Genomic DNA, 16987 nt, shown 5'->3' with positions numbered 1-16987 from the left:
TTTTGAGCTTTATGGCACACTTAGGTCACATTTGCAATGTTTCCCTGTTGCTGTGAAAGGTGGCAGTTTCTTTTCTTTACACAAAACTCACAGATTTTTTTTTAAAGTCTCATGACTTCGGGAGCTGGAATTTTAAGGAAAGCACCACCTATTATAAGATGCATGACAACTGATGATACCGGCAACTAGCTTGTGGACAGCAGGCTACACAACAATTGTAGGAGCAGAGGGAAATTTGGTTTAAAGCATCTGGCCAAATCCTCACTGTTACCAAAATATTATGGGATATTTAATGTCCATGCAGTGTGAGATCTCAGATTTAAAAATCGTATCTAAAAACATCTCCATTTAATGCCATTGCACAGTGTCCAAATCTGTATCTTCGGTGGCTGAAGGGTTGAAGTATTTGTTAGATTTTTATTAATCATTTAGGGCATGGCTACACTGCAATATAAACCCACGGTTGGTGGAACTGACCCGTATTAAGGCATTCAGGGTTTGAACATTGAGATTGTGAGCCCTATGTTATGACATTTCTTGCCTATGCTACAACCAAGGGCTCTGATGCCCACACTACAGTGCACAGACCCTAGTCAAAGGAACCATATTCTAGAGTCCCTAGCATGCACCTTTCCCCCAAAATGTGCTGCTTCATTCCTAGGACTCTGGTGTCCTGTAGAGGTACGTCTAGACTACAAGCCTCTTTTGAAAGAGTCCTTTTTGAAAGACTCTTTCAAAAAAGCCTCTTTCGAAAAAGAGCATCTAGATTACAACTACTTCTTTTGAAAAAGCGAGCAGCTATTTCGAAAGAGAGCACTCAGGCAGTCTGGGTGCTCTCTTTCGAAAAAGTCCTGTTTGCATTCACGAATGCCTTTTTTCAAAAGAGCACTTTCAAAAAAAGGCAGTCTTCCTCATAAAATGAGGTTTACCAGGGTTGAAAAAACTGCTGCGTTCTTTCTATTTAATTTCGAAAGAACGTGGCGGCAGTCTAGATGCAGGGGAAGTTTTTTTTTTTCAAAAAAGGCCACTTTTAAAAAAACAACCCTGTAGTCTAGACACACTCTAGGAAAGCTATACTGCCCACTCAGCATGATAAAGGAAGTCTGAAGCAACTTGCTTTGTGAAAGCAGATTGTTTTCCAGCGCTCTGACAGTGCGCTTGAGATTGGCACTTAGAAGCAAATGGGCTTACACTGGCTTGAGCTGCTCCCTTTTTCAATGGAGTAGATGGTTAGGACAGAGAGGATTAAGGAAGCTGTCCCATGGAATACTAGGATACTTCCAGCTGACTGCTGGGCCCAAATCAAGCGGGACTGCATCTACACTACAGAGCAACAGGGCTTGGACCCTGGGTCCCAGTTTGAGCATAGATCTTCCTGCTCTGCAGGGTCTTTAGCAAGAGGGGTTAGGCTTGGACTTGACTTGAGGCCAGGCTGCAGCACAGGCTTATGTTGCAATGTAAGACATACCCAGTGTTCCTGGTTGCCTAACTGGTTCACGCTGAAACTTGGACCATACTGTTAGCAATTGTACTCTTGCCTGTAAAGACTAGTATTATAGTTGGGGCTGCTTGCGCATCCTCTTATTAAAGTTGCCCAACACCTCCCGTAATAAGATCTTGTTTTCTGTTGCTTATAACTTTGTGGAAATGTAACTATTTGGGCAGAAGTTTTTCAAGCCGACTGTCTGCCTTAGGCTCAACTTATTTGGAAAATTTCAGCCAGAATGATTTAGCCATTTTAGAGAAAGGGACTTGAGAAAAACATTGTTTTGCCTGTGCTTAAAAAAATCTGTGTCTCTGTTCTGTGAATCAGCTCCAAAGTTCATGGAATAGACACCTGAAATTTGGCAGAGGGGTGGGTGGTTAGCAATTTGCCTTTTGCCTCAGGAAAATCTGGCTACAGTATAAGTCTTTGAAAAGTAGCAATTTTCACATGCTGAACAGGGACTTAGTTTAGTAGCTAACATCTCAGAAGATGCTGAGCATACTCAAGCTGACCAGACTACACAGGGGCTATCCACACAGAGAAACAGACTTCAGGAGTGAAGCCAGATTGTTCTATTAATGACCACTCCTTGGTGCTCTGGGAGCTGGACGGGGGGCGGGGGGGGGGGGGGGAGGCTAGACACTGTAATTGAAGTAGAGAGACCCTTTCTAAGGCTCTTAATGATCCCTCTGTTGACAGCCAGGCAACTCGGAGAAGCCAGCCCTCTGATTCATTTCCACTTTATACTCGTCAAACAAGGCACCATCACTTGAATATTTAGCACTCACATAGTAAGCAAGCAAGTCTGTTCCTTTTCCTCCCCATTTCTGAGAGGAGATTTGAGATTCTCTAACTAGGTCACCACATCACACTTAGTGTTCCCCTGAAACAGTGCACACTGCGATTCCACCCACCACCCTGCACTTCCACCCACCCGCACATACACAGACTTGCACATACAAAGAGTCACACTGTACTTAGAGGACAGATAGAAACAACTCACATTGTTTCTAACAGTAAAAGAGAGAACAAAGAACGGACACATTTGAGAAAGAGAACACAGAGTGTGTCCTATAGCAAACTGCTTCTTCGCCCCTCCTCCTCCACCCCAAAAGAGGCAGCAGCCTATGCAGTTGTTCTTCAGTCTATCAGAGAAAGGTCTAACATGATCCAATGGTTGGAAATCAAAGCTATACAAATTCAAACTGGGAAATAAGATGTGCATTTCTGACAGTGAGGACAATCACTCATTGGAACCAAGGATCTTGGGGATTTTCCATCACCTGAATTAAAATTAAGATCGTATGTTTGCGTAAAAGACATGCTGTAGGAATTGTTGTGAGGAAGATCTATGGTTTGAGCTCAGAGTAGATGACCACAATGGTTCCAGCTGGCCTTTGAATCTGTTAATCACTATATGAAACTGTGGCACGGTCCTTGCTCAGGCCCCTCATCCTGGGACACCTTCTTTGGTCACAAATCAACCAGAGACCCTTTCTGGTGCAGTCACCCGTGCCTTTTATTTTCAGTGCCATTCCCACCACCTTCTATTTACAGAGCTTTTCTTCACAGCAAACTCAGCCAGCCTTTCCTCATGCCTTGGGCGCACACTCTGCCACACCCTAGCTTCTGGCTCCTCCCCTCTAACTTCATCTCTGGCTGCCTTATCTAGCCCTCTGGCTAATGAGGCCCACAGCTGCTTCCATCAGCCCTTCAGGCCTGAGCTTGCTCAGCTGGCTGTAATTGGCCTTTTCAGCCAGGCTGTACAGGCAGAGCTCTGGCTTAGCCAGCAGCCTGTCACTAAACCTATTGAGACTGCTATTAGTTAATGGTCTTCTCAGCCATGATATTATATATTGGGAGACCAGAATAATTCCTCAGGACTTTGTAAACTTATTTGCATCTGATATTGTCATGTCAGTTGCCAGTCTCTTTGTAAGCATCCTCTATTACTATAGGGCCATGTCTATATTTACTGATGGATGGATGCTCTAAAGGTGGATCTTCTGGCATTCGATTTAGTGGGTCTAGTGTAGACATGCAAGTCGAACACAGAGGGCCTCTCCAGTCAGTGCTTGTATTCCTTGCAGTTACAAGGAGTAAGGGAAGCCAATGGGAGTGTTTGCTCCCGTTGGCCTCTTGTGTAAACGCCGCCAAGCTCAGCTTAAGGTAAGCCGAATACAGTTACATATTCTATGTATCTGCAGTTGTGTATCCTAAACTGACCTTCCAGGTCTAGTGTAGACCTGGCCTCAGTGTTTGTTTATGCTCTGAAGCAAGTTGAGTATTGAAATTGCACTATTCATGAAATATCACTCATCATTATCCCTTAAAAGTAATAAAAATCTCACAGAGTAACGACAAGGTGGCTAGAACAAAAGCAAGTCTATGTGGATAATGTATACCGAGTCTTTTTTCTTTTTACAATTTATTAATAAAGAACATCAGTAAGGACAAAAATCACACCAGCAGCCTATTCTACTTCGGCAAATGTTTGCTTACTGTATCACTAACTTTTATTGCAGTACTTCATTTCAAGAGATGTTTGCGTAGCTTATTGAGCAAGCTGTGTATTTTTCTAGTTAAAATGTGTATATTGTAGTTACATTTTTTACACACTTCACTAACTGGGCTACATAGACTGATAAAATGATCACTGGGAATCGTAGGCTGATTCAGCTGCATATTTTAATGCTTCTGATTTTTGTATTTCATTAATTCAGCATCATACTTTGATAAAGTTTGGTTCTGTCCTGGCTGAATTTTAGATTCTGCCGATCTAGCTCTCTGCTGTACTGAAAGGATTGAACACATTGTTAACTGCTAATGGTACTGTGAACATTAGTGGTTGAAATTTTATACTCTGTACTGTTTGGTTAAATGAGCTGCATATTACTGTTTTTATATACATTGCTTATCCAGTTGTGTACATTTGCTCAACTCATTATACAAAATAGGCTTGATTGGAATAAGAACATTCTCTACCAGCTGTCTGCTATGAGTCAGTTAGTAAGTAAAAAAATTAGCAACTTTTCTTTTTCCAACAGAAAAAGCATGATTGTTTCCAAAGTAGAAAGCAATTGGTTTGCTGAACTTGTTTGTTTCACTTACTCCATGCAGACATATACATCAGTTTGTTGCAACTTGATTTGCTTTTACCAATATAAACAGAGCTATATAACAAATAAAAACACCTCACAGACAAATAAACTGAAATGCTCGTTTGTATATTATCAAATTCACCAAGTACTTGTAAAGGATTGAACATATTTGTGTAAGAACTCAGTGCTTTATATTCTAAGTGGTAGAGGGAAAGAATAAATAGAACTTTCACAAGATGGACAATGCAGCTAATAAAAAAAATCAACCTGAATACTAGAAATGGAAAATATAAAAATTAACAAATTATATACGTAGCATAGTAAGCAAATTATGAAAATGGGGTCATATAATAATCCATAAAAAGCACCTCACTGAGCAGAGTATATGGTATACAGTCAATTAGATATGTGGCTTGATCAATAATACTCATGCCAACCCCTTCCCTCATCCCCTCAACCAGCTGCAGTAGAAGCGTGCATCTCAAAGAGAGACCTTCCACTCCAAAGTGCTGGGGAGTTATGCCAGCCCAAGATTAGTGGTTCCTATGATATGTGAGGTGCCAGTTGATCACCATCCTCTTTATGGCTGCCATTAGCATGTTTTAAACTGTTATCAGGTCCTCTCAGAATTCTTCCCTCAAGATTAAATGTATCCTTTTTTAACCTTTTCTCACAGGTCAGGGCTTCTAAACCTTTCATCAGTTTTGTTGCTTTCCTCTGGACTCTCGCCAGGTTGTCCACATCATTCTTTGTGTGGCGCCAAGTACTGGACACAGCACTCCACTCACAACAAGCGAGGTCACAGCAGGGGAGCTGACATCTTGTGTGGACCCCTGGGCAAGGTGGAGGGGGGTCTGACTCTGCAGTTCTACAAAGGGCAGGGCTTCAGGTGGAAGGGGCAAGGTAGGGGGCAACCAGCTGTCTGTACCCCCTGGAGCACGGCAGGCCCACCCCCTGCCCTCAGAGCCATATGGAGCACATGGCACAGTGCTCCAGCAGTGGTTTAAAGAGCCCAGGGCAGCTAGGAGCCCCAGACCTCTTTGAATCACCAGGCCCTGGGGCAACGACCCCTTTGTCCCTCCTGTCAGCAGGCGTGGGTTTCAGTTGTAGCAGGACAATTTAGCTCCATGAGAATATTCTATGTTTTTAATGACTCCAGAAAGTTCACATAGCTCAGAATGATGTAGCCTTTTTTCACAAAGGCATCACATCTTGTTTTGAATTTGTGATCCACTGTGATCTCCAGATCCTTTTCAGCTGTACTGACAAGTAGCCAATTATTGCCCATTGTACGGCGCTACATTCAGGGTACATCTAAACTACAGCCCTTTTTCGATAAAGGGATGTAAATTAGATTTATTGAAATTGTAAATGAAGCCAGGATTTGAATTTCCCACGCTTCATTTACATAATGGAGGCTGCGGCTTTTTTTTTGGAAAAGCCACCTTTAGAAAAAAAGCCGCGGTTAAGACGGAGCATTTTTGACAGAAATGCCCCCTTTTGAAAGATCCTGTAAAGGATTGCAGGTTTATAAGATCTTTCAAAAGGGGGCATTTCTGTCGAAAATGCCCCGTCTTAACCACGGCTTTTTTTCGAAAAGTGGCTTTTCGAAAAAAAGCTGCAGCTGCCTTTATGTAAATGAAGTGCAGGAAATTCAAATCCCAGCTTCATTTACAATGTTGATACATCTAATTTACATCCCTTTATTGAAAAAGGGATGCAGTTTAGATGTACCCTCAGTGTTTTCTTTCTCAGTGAAGTACTTTGCACTTGTCTTTATTTAATTTCCTCTGTGAAACCTCATCAACTTTATGTGTTTGTACAGATAGAAAACGAGAGCTATCTACAGAACAGATTGTAGTTTATAGCTACTATAACTGAGGTGTTTTTCCTCTTTTTCAGAGGGTAATTTTCAACATTGTCAACTTCAGTAAAACAAAAAGCCTCTATCGTGATGGAATGGCTCCTATGGTGAAATCCACAAGCAGACCAAAATGGTAAGTTATCATTCTAAAATTCTGCTAATAGGAGAAGATTTTTGTTTTGTTTGGCACTTGTCTTAGTTCAGATGCAGCATCGAATATCTGTAAAGTAATTCTTTTTATCTAATGCCATTAGTAATGATTTGATTACATACAGTACTGTATGGACCATATAAAAATGCACATATAAATACTGTGAAATATATGCTGTAGTACTAGTAGCTAGGAGGTTGACCTAGCATGGATTCCAGAATCAGGCCTTGAGGGTATGTCTACACTACACGCTTATTTCGAAGTAAGCTATTCTGGAAGAAATACTCTGAAATAGCTTATTTTGAAATAGCACGTCTACACTACAGGGAAGCCTCAAAATTAGTCCAAGGCAGGCTTCCCTAACGTGGAAACCCTATCTCGATTTAGAGTCCCAGGAGGCACTGGGAAGTAATTATTTTGAATGACCTTGGGGAGGAGCTATTTTGAAATAGCTGAAGTGGAGTGTCCACGCAAGTGCTATTCTGAAATAGATATTTTGGAATAGGCATTATTCCTTGTTGAATGAGTTTACAGAACTCGGAATAAGCCATCTGTTATTTTGAATTTATTTTGAAATAGCAGAATTGCTGTGTAGAGACTCGCATTGTTGTTTTGGAGTAATGGCTGCTGTTCTGAAATAACACTGCTGTGTAGACGCACCCTGAGAGAAGAGTAGTTTTCTTACTTATTCATTCAGAGCTAGATTCTGGTAAGCTCTGCAAAAACATCTCAAGTTATGTAGATCTGTTGCTCTCTTCATGCCTGTGTGTTGGGGGCATCCAGACACCTGCCATCTGCAGTCTGAGAGAACAAAATGGTGGCAGTTTTTAGTATTACAGGCAGTACTAGGTGCCCCACAGAGTGGAAAATTTTTGCCTCCATCTCCTTCTGCAGTATCCGGCAGTTCAAATGTGGAACTGGTGAAGGAGGGAGATGCGTGGTACAGCCTGTGGAAATGTGTTATGGTGATTACTCTCCATCCAGATGCTCTTCCATCAAGTATTCTGCCTGCTGTGTCCTAGACAGGCATAAAGTCTCTACATATTGCTGGTGATGTGGTGTTGCCAAAGAAGCATGTCTGGGTGAAATGCTGGTCCGGTGGACTTCCGAGAGGATAGGATTTCACCCTCAGTGTCTAATTAAGAGACACCTCTCCCAAATCTACCATGATGAAGCCTATACAGATAATCTAAGCTCTGAGAAGCAGTTATTGGCCTGGCATGTGATGGTGCTCTGAAATACGGATTAATTTGTATTGGCATTAGCCCTAATAGTTCAGCTAAGTGAGAAGTTTTTACAGTTATTACTCCTAATTCAAAACAAATGTTTGAGTGGTTTGCATGAGCAAGTCCTCTGATTCTTCTACGTTTACTTACAATTCTTAAATATGTGAACTGTTAAAGATTTCCATCTCCATAAATTTTAGTTATTGTTGCCATAAGAATCAGTCTTCTAGAAAAGTTTTCATTTTAATCACCTGAGATGATAATTTTGCTTAAATTAGTTTTCTCTTCTCCAGATGAGCTTACAGTCTATTTTACCATGTGTTTGAGCAGCTCCTACTGAGATGTAGTCAGTGGTACTGCAATACATATGTAATAATAATGTGGCATGTAGCTATAGTGTGCTTGCTATTTTATCCCCAAAGAATCTTATTTTGATTCCTGACCAAATCGAAGTGGTTTTCTCATCTTTCAAAACTTTTCTCTTTTCTAAGCCTAGTACTTTAAACTAATTATTTTTAGTGTGTTAATTTCTGCCTTAAATCAGTGGTTGCTTTACTATCTAAATTATTCCTTATTTTGGTTTCAAATTAAAATGTAAATCTTTTAAAATAATACAAAAACCAATGGAAAATAGGTTCCTTCTAAAAGCGTGTAGACTCCCTTCATTATTTCTGAAAACATGTTTCTCCTGCATTTTCCAATTATCTATTTATTTATGTGCTTTATATATATTGGAATGTGTGTGTGTGGGGGGGGGGGGGGGGAGATTTGCTCTCATGAGAAGTAAGAGATAAATATCACTGTCTGGAGCCAGGCACAGAGCAGGCTGCACGTTCTATCCAGCTTTCTCCTGCAGTGCTGTTGCTGTACTGTACCCCTGTTTCAGAAATCCTAGCAATGATGTAAGAAGCTATTTATAATAGACAAAACAATGAAATAATTGTATTTGTAAAATATCCCATTAAAATAAATAATTAGTTTCTGATAGTCTGAAAATATGTTGTTGTATTTTAAAGAAGCACAGCAATTCGTACTCTTCCCAGGCTCTTTTATGGGTCTTCTCTCCTCTGTTAGGTTTACTATATGTTAATGGGAATTATGTGCACACCAGTGGAGGAAACACACCATTTAGACTTTGGTGTACAGCATGCTCTTTATTATAGCTGTGTGTTTTCCTTTGAGATGGTTTTTGAAATGTTTTTACAGCCATCTCTTTATCAGTTTCCATGGTATTCTTGTGAAACCTCTATAAATTATTTTCCACGTGTTCATTTTGTTGAAGCAGGTTGTACTAGTACTTACAGTTGCTTACACAGCTTCCAGGTTGCTCTGGTTCTTTAATATGAATGGGGTTAACTCCAGTCCTATTCATTCCATGCTGTTTGCTGCTTGGTATAATTATTGTGAGGTTAATAAGAGGTGTTGGATCATTGGGGCTCTGCAAAGGGTCACATGACCATAGACTCTAGGACTTCTTCCACCTTGGTTTATGATTTAAATTGTTTTCAGAGTCAGCATTTAACAGACATGATGCAGGTGACTAGATTAGACAGAAAAGGTTAGAAAAGAAGCTATGAAACACTGCAGATTTCTTAAAATAAGATAAAGTAAAATTTCTAGAAGCAAACTTCTAGTTATTTGCTAACATACAATTCGCTATTAAACCTACCAAATGTAATATACTCAGTATGTATTAAGCAAACTCATCTTCATTGTGACTATGTCGGTGGATTCCAATGCAGTGGAATGTATGCTCCAAACCAAAATTCTCTCCAAATTCACTTGGTCAGAAATTAACAACTGAAGCAACAAGGAAGCACAAACTTAATTACTTGTGCTTTCTGCATTTTTGCAAGTTTTAGTTGGAGACAGTAGAAGGGTATGTTTTCCTTATATTGAAGAGATGCATGCATATAACTCCCCGTTAAGAACTGAAGTTATGAGTTAAATGGGAATTGGAGTTAGGGAAGAGAGTTTCCAACTAATTTAAATGAGAAACTTAATGTTGCATCCAGAACAGAATTTGGCTTTGTATAAACTGTCCAGATAGCACCAGATAGCATCAACAGAAATGTCTCCAGAATCTTGATATTTTTTTTCTGAATGTGGTGATGTGAACATGGTTTCAAGCCTCTCAATGCCTTTGGAGTTTGATTCTTGACTGGAACAAGTCAGTGCCAAAAACTCTACAAAGACTGAGTGTCAAACACAGCTCAACATTTTTTACCAGAATTCTCTTGTCCTATGTGTGGGGCAAGATCTTTAAATGGAGTCAGCATCAAGTTTTGGTTAAGCATTACTGATGTAAATGCAGAATCTCACTGCCATCACTGTACTCACTGTTACACACATATTTTTAGTACAACATACCTTTTTGAATTCAGGTCAAACATTCCTACTAATGAGCTCTTTGTAGCTCAAAAACTTACCTTTCACCAACAGAGATTAGTTCAAGAGACGGTATTACTTCACCCATCTTGCCTTCCTATTTAAAACAAGGCAGCAATGTGCTGAAGAATAAAAAAAGCGGATGTCATGGAGAAGACTTTTTTTAAAAAAATGCCCCAAACAGAAAAGTACAGTAGATACGGATAAAAACATCTTTTTTGCAGACTACTTCTGAGTACAATCTTCAAATTATTCATGGCAGGGACTGAATTTTAGAACACGAAATTTTTGGAAAGTAAACGTAGGTTACTTTCTGGTGGTTTCCCTTCCTCCATAATATATTAATATTCAATTGTTTTCTGTCAGTTACATCAGTCAGATTTCATTGCATTGAATCACTACTTATGTGGAGAAACTCAGCATCAGATCATATCAGTTTGCATCAGTCACATTTCATGGCAAATTGAACTTGATGAAAGTTAAGATTGTTATTCAAGACAATGGGATACAAAGTGACATGTCAAATAAGATTGCTCAAGATGATTTGGTAATTCATAAATGTTGAAGTAAGATATTAGTACTATGGCTCTTTCTTGGCAATTACTATTGCAATTATCTATCCCCCACCTTACACAAAGGTTAGTGGGAAGATGTTATTCTCTGTGTGTATGTGTGTGTGTTTTAAGGTCCACCACTTCTATAATATCATTCTCTTCCCTCGTTTGTTTTAAACTTCAGCCTCATTTTGTTGTTACTTGTGATTTCATGCTATACTCCCTGGCCTTAAAAGCTATTAGTGAACTTCATTGCAGGAACAGCAATGGAATTTCACTTACTCACTGATCTACTGTACCATTATATCGACTCCAGAAAGTTTTACAACTTTCTCAAAGTGAAATAAAAGAGTGACGTGTTCAGGAGACAGCAGATTTTCTAAATGATGAAATGAGCAAATATTCCCTTTGGGCTGGAAATAGCTATAACTCTTGATTATTCAGCATATCATTGTCTCATTGGGAACATTAGTATTTCAAATTGCACTAATCTTTTGAAAGTAGTAACTGGCCACTCATCACCTTAGGTATTTCAACAGGGTAATATGCAAAATTCTAATTAGTATTTATCGAATAGCAACTCCTCCCAGTTGAATAACAGCTATAACTGGCAAATATCTGTTTGATGCCTGCTTAAGTCTTTAGACGACAGACACCATATTTTGTTCTGCATTTTCAATGAGCAGAGAGTGCTAGGTAAAGTCCTCAGAATTAAGGGATAAAGGATAATAAGCAGCTTGGTTCTTGAATGAATGAACTACAGGGTTAAAAGCTGTTCTTCACTTGTGATGCAATATTTCAGCGCACATTTGTTTGTAAAACATGATACCTACCAAAATACTATGGAGCCATGACTAAAAATGAGAAAATGTATGTTTCTGTTTATAATGTCAGATTTCCAGTGTCTTTGTGGCAATAGTGTCACTAATTTTCCTCTTTTACCTCATTGAACATAATGAGCTTTAAATGGATAGTTGGCTTTCTAGTCAAGCAGATTGCCATCTCTGAGTTTCCTGCACTCAGAGGGTTACTGGAAAAGAGAAATGCTACAGAAGCCATGTATTTGCATGCATTAGAGCCGGGTAATCTGTAGGTATCCCCGTAAATTGTATTTTCCTCATGAGACATTTTGACACAACTAGAGAAAGCAGTGTAAATTTTATGAACAGTACTCCTGTACTGGGGCAACAGTGTTATAAAAGATTCTAAATTTGTAACACTTGTTTATCATGTAAAATTTCCTGAACATGTACAGTTCAATGCTACAACAACTACCATGTCTCGTCTATCATGCTGTTAATAACTCTCAAAGTTATTTTTTTAGCAGCAGCTTTTTTCGCATGTACTTATATATCCTTAGCTATGACATAAGCCCTTTGTGAAACGGACTGTTAACTGTAGAGAAACAGATGAGAAATACAGTACCAAAAATATATCTCGATAATCTATAAAATGCGCAGATTGTAAAATGTATAGAGGCTAGGTTTAATGATTGTATAATCTGAATTTAGGTAAAGAAGATTAACCAGCTTTTATTGTCGACTTGCTTCTTTGGAATGTTTTAGAAAACTTTTCCTACTAACAGGAAGCTGCTGTTGTATGCTTTTTTTGTTTTTGTTTTTGTTGGGGGGGGGGCTAATGCAATGTTTGCTTGTCTCTGTGTTCTGAGGTATTTGGCAATAAAGCACACCGAGTATCAATAATCTCTAATGTGTTAGAGAAAACAGGAAAAAAGGGTTGAGAAGGACAAACGTCCCCTGGACAAAGGTCACAAGCAACTATCAAAAATATAGAGAGAGTTCATAGATTAAATGGAGCTGCATTTATATCTTTTACACATTCTGCATTATACTGTGAATAACGGGGTTATTTTTAGCACCAAGGTATCTGCTTGAAAGGAAAAGATGGTGATTTTGATCTTTTAGAATGTGGAGTGCATTTGAGAGGATATAAATCATCATAAATGTGGCTCTAAGAACCCAGCACTTGTTTGTGAAAAGTACTGTTTATGTGGTTTTTATGTGGTTGTGTCTTACATTATTAAGAGTGGGATGTCATATGTTTGGTAATTTCACCTTTCACAGCAATAAGTGCGGCTACATCTCCACAACAGAGGTATCCTAAAATAACTATTCCGTGTCTTAAGAGCAAGCCCGTTATATCGAAATATAATGGGCTCACTATTCCAATGTCCCTGTAAACCTCATTTCATGAGGGGTAAGGGACATTTTGGAATAGCACCTTGTTTTGAAGTAACATTGAAATAAGCTACAAAATTTGTGTAGCGCAATTTGCGTAGCTGATTTCAAGGTAAGGGTGCTATGAAGACACAGCATGAAAGATTAATAAATCAAATCCTGCTTAAAGCAGGTATGCACTGAGTCTAAAATTAACTAGTTTGTTGTACCTTTGACAAATGTGGATACTTTTGGGAAAGCAAGCAAGCAATATTCGCTGAATGGATACTTTACTGCAAATTTAAGATGCACAGAATTAGTTAAAAAAAACTAATAAATTAGAGGGGAATTAAATTGTAGGGCCAAAAGAGAAAATAAGAAAGATGAAATATTTATATTGAGCTCTTCAAGGTCACCACTAAAATGATCATTAAAGAAATCTGGCTACATGTGTGTATATAATATACCAATAATATTATTATAACCCTTCTGGCAAGGGATGCTAACAGCAACCAGATTTTGGTTCAATATCTCTTTCAACGATACAACACAGAACCGGCTCAAGCTCTCACCCAGTAATCTGGGAAAATTGCACATCACCCCTGGGTACCTCTGAGAGGTAGTACATCCCCCCTCACAAGCACAGGGTGAATGTAGAAGAGAAATGTTAGTGAAAAGAGGGATGTCACTTGACATAAATTAGGGAAAATGCCACAAGCACTATTCATGATCATAAAACTGTGAGCAGGACACCCACCCCACTATCTGTGGGACAGTGCTTTTCTGCTTTGGCTACATCTAGACTACAGGCTTTTGTCAACAGAAGTTTTGTTGACAGATACTGTCAACTAAGCTCCTGTCGACAAAGAGCGTCTAGACTATATCCAGTTCTGTTGACAAATCTTTATCGACATGAGAGTGTAGACGCAAAGGACAGTGTAGATGCAATAACAGGCATTATTCCTCGTAGAATGAGGTTTACAGCCATCAGCAAAACTGCTGAGTTCTGTCGACATTATGTCAACAGAACTCAGTGGCAGTGTAGACGCAAGTGTAGTTTTGTCAACGAAACCCTGTGGTCTAGACACACCCCTTGTGTCTACGCCCAAAAGTTCCTTTTCTGTGTCCTTCTCTGCTCCCTCTCACAGTGTTTGTCCTTGGTCAGTGAGGAGCTATGGTTCAGAGGTGCATCTGTGCAAAGTCCCCTCCCACTTGGAGAAGAAGGCACCTGCTTGCTCTGCTGTCAGAGCTCTTGCTTTGAGCCATCTGCCATACCACCTATAGTTCCTTGCTATGTGGTCACTCCACCTTGCTAGGCCACTCCAGAACCCACCCCATCACCCTAACTTTGGGGCATCCCTTATCCTGCCTTCCTAATACCATTGCCTGCTCTATCCCTAGGGAATCTAGTGTTAGCAAGGCACGACTCAAGCCCACCACCCTGCACGCCCTAGGCAAATGCCCTATCCACGAGGCCACTCCAGAACCTACTAGAATGCCTTACTTTCAAGGAATCCCGTTTAGCCACCCCTTCTGCTTTCTACCTCCTCAGTCATCCATTTAACAGTCAACTATCAGTCAATTTCTGCTGCCCTCTGCTTCTCTAGTATGACATCTACACATCAATCTCCTAGTGATTTTTCAGCTCTTTGCAAGTGACACTGCCCCTCCAGTAGTGATTTCAGCTCGTGATGATTTTTAGATGTTAATAGGCTGGGCAGAAACACAATCCCAACACAACAGATTTCGGCTCTGAGCATTTAAAATAACAGACTCATAATGGAGCCTGTTTAGCTCTTTCTTTGAACAGCAGAGTGGAACAGGTTAAACCAGATTGAGGACCCTTAGGGAGAGTCCACCCCTCTTGGCATGGACATCTGTCCCAACCGCTCTTACTTGCACAGCGCTTGGCAACCCCACTGTGTCTGCTGGATAACTCAGCAGAGCAGGTTTGTTCATGTACATGTAGTTTTCTCCTGAAATCTCTGCCCTTCCCAGCTAGTTGTCAGGGGAAAATTCATTCAGACCCGCTTACATCTAATAAGATTATGCAGTGTATGTATATTAGAACACAGGTCAGGATTCAGACTAATCCTGCTATGTACTGTGGAATCATAGAAATAGACACAACCCTTCTCCAAAGTTCTGACGGTTTTAATTTTATCATTGGTTTCAGAAGGAGCAGAGTTTGGCCAATACAAAGTGCTTTTGAACATCCCATTCTAAAGATTTATTCTGAGCAATAGTTGTTTAGGGAAAACAATATAGGGCAAATATTAGAGACTAAATGTTTGATTATAGTATTTACGTGTAAAATAGTAAAAGTCATGTGCTGTGATTTGTTCTGTTTGCTATACATTTTGTCAACATGAGTTCCATGCATTGACTGGAGGGTCTGCTATGATCCCCAAGGTTGTAGTCATAAAAAGTTATTCTCTGTACTAATTTATTCATCAAAGCACATCAGAAATAAATGCTGCTTTTCCTAGTCAGTGATTTTTTTTTGCCATCCTATAAATAGCTAATTCACTTCTTAGCTGATAAGAAATTCAACAGCTTCACAAGGAATAGTTACCTGGAAATAGTATTTCTATGATCTAATTAAGCATCTAGGGTGGTATTTTCAAAAGAACTCTGCTTTTTGTTCACAGTGAAGTTAATGAGAGTTGTACCTTTGAGTACCATGGGAGCAGAATGTCATGTACTGCAATTTCTTCTCCACACGTGTAGACCTCTCTACCTTGTAATGACATTTTATGGGGCTGACTTCACACAAAAAATGTTGGTAGAGCTTGGCTCCTAACTTGTATGGATTTAAACATAGAGGCTGTGTCTACACTGGGCCACTTATTCTGGAAAAGCAGCCGCTTTTCCGGAATAAGCTGCGAGCTGTCTACACTGGCCGCTTGCTTTTCTGGAAAAGCAATGACAATCTACTGTAAAATTGTCAGTGTTTTTCCAGAAAAACTATGCTGCTCCCGTTCGGGCAAAAGTCCTTTTCCGGAAAAACTGTTCCAGAAAAGGGCCAGTGTAGACAGCACAATAGTCTTTTCCACAAAAAAGCCCCAATTGTGAAAATGACAATCGGGGCTTTTTTCCGGAAAAGCGTGTCTACATTGGCCACGGACGCTTTTCCAGAAAAAGTGCTTTTCTGGAAAAGCATCCTGCCAATGTAGACGCGCTTTTTCCGGAAATACTTATAACGGAAATCTGTTCCGTTTTAAGCATTTCCGGAAAAGAGTGCCAGTGTAGACGTAGACGTACAGTTGGAATTTCTATCCAAAACCAAGTTCTATAAATTACATAAACATGGACAGCAGTGAACACATGTCAGAATCAAGCTGTGGCTAATCAGGAGGACATTTCAGCTGTTAATCACGATTTTTGTACTTTGAACTAATGGAGCAAAGCTGAATGAAAATCACCTTAGTTGAGAATGGCATTAACCGGCCATAAAAAACTTACCGGTAAGAGCACCACACTGGCAAAACAAAGTGTCACTGAGAATCCAACCTGAAAACCACACTGTTAACATGCAATAAAAAAAAAATCGACCCAGGCAATATGACATCTAAGAATGTTTTAATATTAAGTATTCAGAATGTATTCCAGAAATTAAACATCCCTATTTTAAGGGCTTGTACTGATCCTCTGACCAGGACTGAATTTTATCTTTAATGAAGCTGGGGTCCTATAGAAATATAATATATTATCATATGATTGAAGACTATAATATGAAAACTTGCATGACCAACCTTTAGCTCTGGCTTATCCTTACTTTTTAATCTCTTGGCATTTCAACTTCTAAATTCTTTTAAACATTTTTTAAAAGTATGTTTTGGTATAATTAACAACACATATCATAAAAGCATAGGATGTGCAATATGTCACAGCCAACATATGAGAACCACCTAAACTCTTTGAATTTTGTGTTATTTTTAGTGCTTGATTCAGTCATTAATATCAGCTACTTGCTTTCATTTTCTGTGAAGAGAATATTGTTTAGTGAGTAGGAGAAGTGACCAGGTATTAGCTATAGG

At 39.5% G+C, this 16987-nt stretch overlaps 1 protein-coding gene across 2 annotated transcripts in view; it reads left to right on the top strand.

Moving 5' to 3' along the window:
* The window catches only part of BEND5 (BEN domain containing 5), a 1533100-nt gene that overhangs the window by 450358 nt on the left and 1065755 nt on the right, over nt 1-16987 (top strand). For both annotated transcript variants that reach the window (XM_075935948.1, XM_006126434.4), the window contains one exon: nt 6490-6584. In XM_075935948.1, the coding sequence (XP_075792063.1) occupies nt 6490-6584 (95 nt within the window). The remainder of the gene's footprint in view (nt 1-6489; nt 6585-16987) is intronic.

Source organism: Pelodiscus sinensis, chromosome 9 (genome assembly GCF_049634645.1).
Source record: "Pelodiscus sinensis isolate JC-2024 chromosome 9, ASM4963464v1, whole genome shotgun sequence".
NCBI classification, from domain to species: domain Eukaryota; kingdom Metazoa; phylum Chordata; order Testudines; family Trionychidae; genus Pelodiscus; species Pelodiscus sinensis.
This window is presented reverse-complemented; position numbering and strand designations above follow the sequence as displayed.